General features: G+C 42.7%; 1 protein-coding gene across 1 annotated transcript; it reads right to left on the bottom strand.

Annotated features, from left to right (window-relative positions):
- Window positions 1-2,148: 2,148 nt before the first annotated feature.
- RBM44 (RNA binding motif protein 44) lies at window positions 2,149-10,105 on the bottom strand (the record flags this gene model as incomplete). Its single annotated transcript, XM_010153965.1, is given in 14 exon segments — window positions 2,149-2,270; window positions 2,385-2,530; window positions 3,342-3,729; window positions 4,018-4,088; window positions 4,183-4,256; window positions 4,828-4,959; window positions 5,272-5,374; window positions 5,687-5,759; window positions 6,693-6,718; window positions 6,794-6,968; window positions 7,616-7,792; window positions 8,797-8,855; window positions 8,963-10,002; window positions 10,005-10,105. Coding segments are annotated over 14 exon segments (2,687 nt in total), but the record flags the coding sequence as incomplete, so codon positions are not given.
- Window positions 10,106-10,542: the final 437 nt, after the last annotated feature.

Raw genomic sequence — 10,542 nt, 5'->3', positions numbered from 1 at the left:
TAGCTGCTGCCTCCCATTAGGTTTAGAAGCCAGGACAAGGTGAAGCGCACCGTTCAGGTAAACGTGATAGCGGCTCACTGACAAGAGTAATATTCAGATATTCAACTCTGGGCTAAGTCTGCCCAAGGGAAAAAGCAAGACTATATCATGTGTTCCTTTAAAGCTGAATTTTAAGTTGCAATACATTAAATACTCTGCTTGACATAAAAGTGTGATCTACAACTCGGGACACTTCATCAGCTTGCGAGAACGTGAGGCTCCAAGGTAGTATTTTTCAGTGGACACTTACCCTTCAGGAAAAGGGCTGAAGCTAAACATGGAGTTAGGGTAGATGAGCTTTGAGCAGAGTCATCTTTCTTAAAGATATGACATGCTTATTTCTTACTAAGGAGCGGCGAGATGTTTTTCCCATTACTTCCTAACAGCATGGCTGTTTCACAGCTCCCTCTTTACGAAGGTAAAAACGGTTATAGGTCATCACCTCTTTAGCAAAAGAGCAGAATAATACTGTCGTAGGAACAACTACGAATGTAAAGCCCTCACATTGTTTAAATAAACCCCCCACACACTTGACAAGGAAAGTGCAGCCCATTTGAGGCTATTAAAACCTTACTAACTGAAAATACCTTCAGGTGTAAGGTTTTCTTAACGGGTGTAAGTCCATATCTGCAGTCCTGTTGAAGTCAGTGGGTAGGTTAATGTGAAGACACTTAAACTTTATTTTATTCATAGAGGCACTTGTAAGAGTTCATGGGGCAGTCAAATGCCAAACATAGCGCTACACTAATCCTCTCCAAGGAAACTTGGCCAAATGTGTGTAGTGGTTGAGATTCTTTCACGCTCTTCATCACTGCGGGAGGTATGATCCTATGCTGTATGTAAAATCCTACCCTACGTCTCCACACATTTAACCGTCTACAATCATTCTGAATGACTTTTCTGGTCACCTCCCAGAACAAGGGCTGAGAGGAACGACCTGTAAGCATCTGTTTGTATATTTAATGGATCTAGGGAAGCCTTTCTAGCCCAGGCTTCTTTCTGCTTCACCTGAAGGGAATCAGTCTACTTCCTTCACAGTTCTACTGTGCAGCACACAGCTATTCAGTTCAAGGGAAGGCTGCGTTACGGTTTCCTGGTGCACTACAGCGACATGTGCATCGGCACCTGACCAGAATTTGGTCTGATAAGCAACATCCACTGGGTTAATTTACATATACCTGAACACCTAAAACTATCAGCATAAATACTACTTATCTTGGAAGATGTGGTATTGATTAGACCCAAACCAACTCCTTAACATCCTTGGAACAGGAGCTTTGAGACCAAAACCAGAGCACGGAGAATTTGGTGCAGTTTGGGGAAGAAAGATTACAGAAGAATGAATATCATGCAACTGGACAGATTGTGGCTGTGGGCAAAAGGGAAGCTGGAGCATGGCTAAGAATGTAGGGGACAGAACAGGAAGCCTGCTAGTGGCACTGCCAGTGGCCTTAAAGCATGTGGAACGCCAGGGTTAGGAGGAGACCAAAACAAGCACCAGCTCCAGGGCATCTCACACAGGAGAACGTACACACCCCACCTTGAATTCTGGGCTGTGCTCATAGCACGTGCTGCTTCCTGCAGCATCCAGTGCTGCGTCATCACGCAGGATGTCTTTTAACATGACAAATCTAACAGACTGACAAACTTATTCTTTTAGATTTCTAGTCCAGAACCGAATCTCATACATAAGACAGAAATCGTCCACTTTTAAACCAAAACTGAGGCTATGCTGGAATGTCTTTAGGAAATGCTACACAAGGACCGGCCATTAGGTGTCGCCTTTGTCCAGAATATGTACGATGGCGTTCTCCACGAAGTTAGTAAATTTGTGTAGCAAAACCCCACCACCACACCAAGTTTCATAGAGTTGGTAGAGGCAGTCCGCAGAGGCAGTCAGCTGCTGTGTTCACCGATGTTCAGCACCACAGCCAGCATTCCTTAGAAACTACTGTTAATGTGGATTCATCCAGGTACTTCTTGCAGAGCTTCATACTGTCACTCATTCATCTAGGCAGGAGACACAGCCACGCAAATTCAAGTGGTTTAATTACTACACACTTCTGTCGGCTAGAATACTCACTTATTTACTCTGCTTCTCCCACCCACAATTGGGGGTCGATCTCCTTAGAACTGCAGAGGTCCTTTCCACAATAGAGTTGATGGACAAGCCGCTTAGGATACCTTTGTTGTTCTTCCTCACCTCCAGCAAAGCATCCACAATTTTGTCTCTGTATTAATAGAAGTAGTAACTGATTACATCACTTTTTATGCAATACACTCAGTTTCCATGGATATCTGATCCATTACAAATCAGGACAGAATTGAAATCCAAATAGCATCACCTGGTAGCCTCTGGATGCATTTCTTGCAGTTTCTTCACTATTTTGGCAAAGCTGCTCAAGTTCAATGTGTTAGGAGAAACAAAGGCATCAAAAGAATTAGTGGAGAAAGAAGCTGATGTTTTCTGCAGGGAATTTTCTCCAGTATCCTGGAATTGCATCAAAATAAGCAAAGAACGAATGAGTATCATGCAAGTAGTACAATGTTTTTACTAGTAATAAGTATTCTTCTTATGGAAAAGAAAATGACAGATTCAGATCAGTAAATTATTCTAATCCAGCTAGTCATATTACCCGATCTGTAAATTAGAAATAAAACTACTACATGTGTTTGTGCATAACTGACATTCCTGCAACATTAAATTAGATCCAATTTGTATTTCCCAGAGGGCTAGCATGTTTACAATTAAATTCCCCCAAATATGCATATCTATACAGTTTATGAGAGCAGCACCAGTAATTACTAACTTTGCCTTATCCTCCAAGGGCCAACCTGAGCAAATAAAAAAAATACATATTTATACATATGATGTTTCTTTAGATTTATATTTAGAACTCAGGAATTTCTCCTCTAATATCCCAAAGTCTTTCCTGTGTAAAAAAAAAAAAACAACCCAGCCACACACACCAAAACATTCACATAAAAGAAAGTGTTGGAAGTGGAAACTCAAGAGAGGAGAAAAGCAAGATGAAAACTGTAGTGCAAGTGGCTAGGTGCCCAACGGGTTTAGGATTATGAACAGGATGGATTAAGAAAAAAGATGGAGTCTCACCATATAATGAGGGGGCAAATGAATGCTGCTCTCTCTCCTGCAGCGTGCCAGAAATTTACTACTGACATGTAACATCTTTTCCTACCCTAACACCACTGTACATATACACTAAGTCTTAAAACTCCTTGTTCCATAGCACGTTACACTTAATCTGCCATATCAAGGAGCCTTAGTCATAATTGTTTACCTTTTGGTTAACTGGAGGTAGCAAATCTTCAGCAGACGATTTCAGACCTGGACACGCTGTTTCTGAAGGTACTTGCGTAAAGCAAGGCGTTTTTGAAGAAGGTGTGGGAAGGAGATGCATTGTGTCAGCAGCAGAGCTGGCGTCAGGTCCTTTCGCAGAACTGGAGGCCGAAGCGAGCGCTTTCTCGTTATTATCTCTTTGACTGTTACCAACAGGTTCGATTTCAGGCCCAAACTTATTTGTAAGTATTTGGGAAACGATAGATCTGTTCTCTGATGAGTTATTTACAAGTTCAACACTTATTGGTTTTCCTTTTATTTTTTTCTGGTCCATTTCCTCTGCTGCTAACTTTGCTTTATGAGTCTCTTTAAAGCAAAGGAATGCGTATCTAAGACAAGAAAAATCCAACACCACTAAGTAAAACACACATTACTCAGTAAGAACTCATTCTGGTGGTTCTCATTTTCTATTAACTGTATCTCAATTCAACTCAACAGAAAATGGGACTGCTTAACTTCTCGTAAGATAAGCTGTCTAGAATGACACGTTTCTGTCAACCTATCTGCACACATGATTTACTGAAACAAAACAGATTAATGTACCACTCCCTCCTCTCTCCCATGACTCACTTTGACAGCAGAAAAATCTGAAACAAGTCGAACTTATATTCATATACCTGGAGATGCCAGAATCCACACAGATAATGTGAGAAACCTGATACTCCTGGAAACATGATCTTAAATCACCCTGCGAAATAGAAGCGTATTTTAGTTGCAAAGTACACTTGGAAAGAATCCAGAAAAAGGCAAGATACGACTGCTGCTATGTAACTAAGGCATACCTCTGTCACTGAGGAACTTAGGCCACCAACACGAATAAAAGAACACTCATTTCCACTCTCCATTATCTTTGCTTCTAATAAAAAGCGTAAGAAAGCAAAGTGTTACCATTCTTGTTTCAGTTCAAGCTAACGTCATCTCCGCAGACTTCAGAACACAGATATAAAACATTGGAAGAGGCAGGAGAGATACCACCAGAGAGAACCCCGTTCTGAACTAACAGGTCCCGGTGCGGAAGCAGGGGTGGCGTTCTGTGACACCCCAGCACACAAGCTCTCCGCTTCCCACGTGGCAGGACTCTAACCATGCCCCTCACAGGGGGCCGGGTCTCCAACGCTGCCCATTCCCAGCTAACTCTTAAGAAGTCGGTATGGGGAAGCAGCGGAAAGAGGAGGAAGAGAGAAAGACTTCCAGCTACATGATGGGCTGGGCATGTACCAAACTGAGTTTAACCACTGCAGGTAAAGTTGTCAAGGAAAAACATGGATGTAAAGAGCTGAGTATCTGCACAAGCATTTGCTGCAAGTCAACAAAAACATACCTGAGAAACCCAGTTAGCACTTTTTTGAGTTGACTTCTGTTTGCAGAAGGAACAGAACACTCAAACACCATTACTAGCTATGGCAGCTTAAAGCACACGGCTTCACCTCTTAAATCAACTGTGTCTTGTTTTTCTCCTTGCTTTTTCGTTTCTTCAGGTATTACCAAAAGTTCTGCTACTGTCAATTCGTCTTTAGCATCAAACCAACAGTCATTCCCTTCTTCATTTTTCACACAGCCTTGACAGTTGAAATAAAATTCAGTGTGTTAAAATTCAGACTGTGGCATGTCTTACGAACGAATATCAAAGTTTCAATACTTAAGAGGGATTCCAGCTACCTACCCGACGTGGTACTACGTTACTAAGTGGTGACACATGCTAGTTTTCATGTCCAATTTAAGTAGCAACATCTTTTTCCAAGAGGTAAAGTATAATATAGAGCCAATTTAAGGTTAAGCATTCCCTCGCAGAAAGGAGTTGAGCATCCACACAGGGCTTCTTCCATTCCCAACAACTAATTGAACGTTTGTACTAGCAGCAGATCGCTTACCGTGTTCCACGTCCCGTTCTTTATCTCCTTCTTCCAGGGTCTCAGAGGAAGCAGAGTCGCTTGGCTGACGGCCGCCAGTGAAACATATGGCCTGCAGATCATCCTACAAACGTGATTCAGTTATGCCACAGCACTTGTGCCTCTTTACGCCTGATTTTTCTGAGCTTCAGAGTATTAATTGATTAAACAAGTAAGTTTTTAAAAAGTCAACCTACTGATCACCTTTAAGAAGGCCCGAACTATTTTATTTTGAAAGGGCAATCAAAATTCTGGTCACATCAGCTGCATTTGCGATTGCTGGCAGAGAATCCCTGCTTGAGCCCTGAAGACTGTGACTGTGTTGGCACATACCTAAGAGGAGACTACGCTTCCCAACATTAACATCTATGAAACTCAGTGATGAAAAAGTCCCTACCATGTTGAGAGAAATTTTCCTTTCTTGCAGTTTTGGTGCTTCAAAGTCGGCTTTTCTTGTGCCTGAAACAGAACTAACACAGACCCAAGGATTTTGTACAAAATACAACACACCCATTTCAAATTTTACTGAATACTTTGAAATATTAAATATTTCCAAAAGCTCACAGTAGAATAAAGAAAATGGGCTTAATAAACCTTGGTTTAAAATGAGAACCTAACTTTCTGGGATACCTGCATTTTAATGAAGCATTGGCTGCAACCTGAAATATAAAGCTGTGTTTTAAGTTTAGGTCAGGTTAGTTCTCCTTGGTACTGGCACAGCTCTCTGTGTGATGTTTTGATGGAGACCTGAACAATCTGAAAATCTCTGTGCAATTTTTGGTTAATCTTACTAATGCCTAACAAGACATTTGAGCAAGATCTCCAGTTGTGTACCTGATGCAGTAAAAACTTACTGCCAAATTTATTTTAATCTCCACTTAAAGTAACTGGATGCGGTCCTTGCGCATGCAGTACCATACGCCTGGCTGAAATAAGTTACTTTTTTAATCATTCTTCATAACCAAATGACAACCTTTGCAGAACAGCTGCTTATATGCCTAATATTCTTGTTGGCAGCAAAGTATTTTTGTGAGTTTCTTCTGCTTGTCTGGGGTTTTTTTTGGTGGTTTGTTTGTTATTTTTACTTTTAACACACATAGCATTAAGACTAGACACGAAGATTTTAGTAGTGAAAGTAAGGAACCAGGAAAATTACCTATAAATTGAAAGCCTTTTCTACTACTACTAATACTACTCCACAGTTCTTATTCTGTAATGTTGTAGTATGCAGATTTCCTGAAAACAAAAATCACTGCGCCCCAAAACTATGCGAGTCTGTCAGCTAAACAGTTTGGAGCAACAAGACACATCGTGAAATATAGAATTTCTAAGTTTTACATCTTTTAAATTAACTTCTCGCTTATTTTGAGATTTAATAAGTACCCCAAATGAGGACTACTTACTCATAGGAAAGATCCTCTCTGAACAGCTGTCAAAAAAAAGATTTGTCAGTTTTCTGAAGAAAACAATTTATATTAAAAGCAAAAAGCAATTAAGAAATTACCTTGCTCGGGACATAAGAGGAGGAGATTGGGAACAACTTCAACTCAACTGAGAGCGGTGGAAGTGCATTTAAAGGTATGCCTGTTTTTATTTTCATTCTCATATTGCTGTAATTCTTTTTTAGCTCTTCCAAAACCAAGATGACAGACAAACCTAATTCAGTACTTCCATTACATCTGTTAAAATTGTAAGAAAACAAGATCAGCTTAGCCAGGCGTTTCGTCCATCTGACTGCTTCCAGAGCTGCTCAATCATTTTTCAGCGTTTAAAGACCCCTCCACATCCCACAAGAACAGGAGCTCACTCCTGGTTTTGCGCAGCAGCTCTTGGGAGCCGTATTCCCTTTCACAGCATTACTAGTGCTCTTGAGCCCCCTCCTAAACCACGGAGCAGACCCTACAGTTGTGAGGTTTTACAGCTACGTGTGGCACAGCAAAGCCTTCAGAGGCAGGAGTTGGCCGAAGTCCACGTTCGTTACAGAGCGCGTGCTTTATCAGCTAGAGCCTCTGCAGCTGCCACCCCATTCCTGCCTCACCTCCTCTCTTTCTCCTTCACCAACCTCCTCCCCAGGTCCCCCTCTATGCATCTCATCCACTCCCAAACTATTCCTTCTGTACAGAAGGACGTTCCTGGAAACAAACTGTTTTTCACTGGGTCTGTGAGTGCTGCTGAAAATAAAAAGACTTGGCAGTTACAAGAATGCAAACTTTTGGACAACAGTACTAACTATAAATGCTATTACAAGCTACGGAGAGCATACATCAGTAGTATTTAGCAATTACTGCCTTTTAACCAAGTTATAATTTCATTTAAAAGGACATGCCTGCTAAAACATGTGTCTTCCTCCAAAGCCAGTTTGTAGATCTTCAAGCAGTGCTGATAGCACATCTGGTAATGAATGTTTAGAACCTGCAATTCTGCTTCAATCGCTCTCTGCAGCATTTCTTGACAGTAGCTTAACACAGAATTCTTCACAGCTTGTTTGTCCAGGTGTAACAGCCTTTAAAACAGTAAACAAGATCTTGAAGGCCTCAAATCAACATGTTACATTCATTATGGTTTATTCTGAAACAGGTTCGCTCTCCAGAAGCCATTTCTGATGCATTTTAAGGAAAAAAAATCAGTTCCTGCTATTTATTACACAGGAGGTAAGGATGCCTTACAGTAGCTATACATTATAATCAGCCTCAACCGAGAGGTGGAAACTCCATGACCACTTCTATCCCAAAGTGCGGTTGCAAGAACAGAAACAAACTTTGCGACTTACACAAATGTAAGACGCACTCATAGAATGATGTAGATTGGAAAGGATCTCGGGAGGTCTGCGTAACAAACCTCTGCTCAAAGCAGGGCTAACTTCCAAATTAGCTCTTGCTGTAAGAAACCTTTCCTTACACCCACTTAGAATTCCCCTCACTGGAACTGCTGGCTGTTGCCCCTGCAAAGAATTTAACTCCCTCTTCTTGGCAACCCACCACCAGATTGCCAAGAACTGCAGGGAGGTTCCGCCCTCCCCTTCTCCAAACCCAGTTCCCTCTGCTCTCCCCACACATCAGGTACTCCCCCAGCTCCCCTCGTCGTCTCCGTGGTCCTGTCATGGACTTCCCCAGTCTCTTCCTTGCACTACCAGGCCCAAAGCTAGAGATACCATTCCAGATGCAACCTCACGAGAGCACCAAGCAGAAGAATCAACACTTCACTCCCGGTAATGCAGCCCCAGGGTGGGGCTTCCCTTCTTCACCATAAGGGAGCGCTGCTGACTTCCCCTCGGCTTGTTCTTGGCCAGCCTGCAGTGCAGACCAAGGCTGATTCGGTCTGTGCTAGACTTCAGGAGGTCTTGCCCAGGTCCCTCTGAAGGCAGCCCTACCCTCCAGCACAGGAGTCACTGCCCAGCAATCTACCAGTACCATCCCTTTCGCCGAGTCACGGAAAACCTTTCAATCATGAAAAAAAAAAAGTTATCCAGCATGTAGAATTCCAAACCAAGAACAATTCGTGACCCACCTGTCAGTGCTGATCTTGAAATTGCTGCTACAATGCTCATTTTTTGATTGCCACTGTTCCTAAATAAAAAAAGTTACAGCTTAACATTTGTATAGACAAGTTGTGAGCAACTTAAAAACATCCACCAAGCAATTTTGATACACACAACTGTTTTTAAGTTAATTACCTGAATTTGTGAACTTCTTTCAGCTGTTGCAGCACTGCCATCCGAGTGGTTTTGCAGCATGTCAGTAAGCTGTGACCCAATTTCCTCTCTATTACCAGCTCCACACGACCAGTCTGTATTGCAAGCAATGTCTGCACAGGTCTGGTGGTGCCATCCCACGGGCCGAGATTTGTTCATCATCGTTATCTCTGTATTCATAGCCCTGGACGAGAGATGAACCTGAACACCAGTGCTCCTGCTTGTTGTAAAGCAAGCTCTAAAATCAGAGCCCGCATCAACAGCCTGGTTAACCATAGAGTTACTGGTCACGGTTTTCAAGTTTTCATGATGCTCCAACTCTGAGTTCAGACAGCCGGTACCTCCACGGGATGACTTATCTGCAGCTTCCACCTTAAAAAAGGGATTCTCGCTAGCACAAACTGATGAGGCTGGAAACAGGGTTTCAGCATCCTTGGCAGCGTGGTAAACCCAGCCGGTACCTCGTGCGCACACACTGGATTCCTCACAGCTGTAGAAATCGGAGTCCCCTGCAAGTTTGCAGAGTGGCGCGGCTACCGCAGGGGCCCTTTGCTGCGGTGACAGTAACCGTTTGCCTTGCTTTGCTGAGAGGCTGTGGGTGTGTCTGTCACCGTTTTCAGGCACTTCGCCTGTAGCCGTCTGTGGCAGCGTGCCGTCAATCAGCGAGAGGTCCTTCACCTCTCCGTCTTCTGAACTGGCACATACAAGCAGATTTAGACACACCCTTTCTTTACTCCCACAAGAATGACTTTCAAGTATACTTCCACAAACAACGCTGTGATACTCCGTTTGCTCTTCCTCCTCATCACAAGTCATGCTGTTGCAATCTGGCAGAGACGGAGAGTCCTGAAGCAGGTGGAGAAGCTCTGGAATAGCTGCTTTGGGGCAGGTTTGGTCACCTATACCACGCTCAGAGCCAGAACAATCTTCTGACACGCCAACGAGGTTCTGTTCCTCTGTGCCTCCACCCCCTGGAACTTCACGAACGGGATCCATCAGCTTTAAGGTTTTGATTCCTACGGTTTCGTTTGCCCAGAAGACTCGCTTGAGCTGTGTCTATCACCAAAATCCTGCTCGTCTGCACTGAGATACTCCAGCTGGGAATCTTCACTTAAATGGCTTTGCCTGCAATCACCACACCCCCTGCAACCAAGTGCACATCGTCACACACCCTTCCCAGCACATCAGCTTCTTTCCTGCTTTTGTCTACCCGCATGCAGCAAATTCTCTTTCTCTTTTTATTATATGTTTCAATATCAGTTTCTCACCTTAATACAAGTTAAGTTTGAGATACTCTGCAGTATAGAAAAGTATGTCACTGCTTAAAAAAAATACCTTCAACTGACCATCATATTTTACCTACTGCATGCTAGTATAGGAGCTAGGAATTATACAGATTATAGGAATTTAAGAAAAATGAATTAATTTTTCTTAAAAAAAAAAAAAAAGAAAATCCCAAGAGCTCACAGAAGGCTCTTAGAAGAATTTGCTGTTCTTGCTCGTGTGATTTCAGTGGAGTAAAAGCATCCTCAGAGACTAATCAATCCTATTTTTGTACACTC

This window comes from Eurypyga helias, unplaced genomic scaffold, assembly GCF_000690775.1.
Source record: "Eurypyga helias isolate BGI_N326 unplaced genomic scaffold, ASM69077v1 Scaffold13486, whole genome shotgun sequence".
NCBI lineage: Eukaryota > Metazoa > Chordata > Aves > Eurypygiformes > Eurypygidae > Eurypyga > Eurypyga helias.
This window is presented reverse-complemented; position numbering and strand designations above follow the sequence as displayed.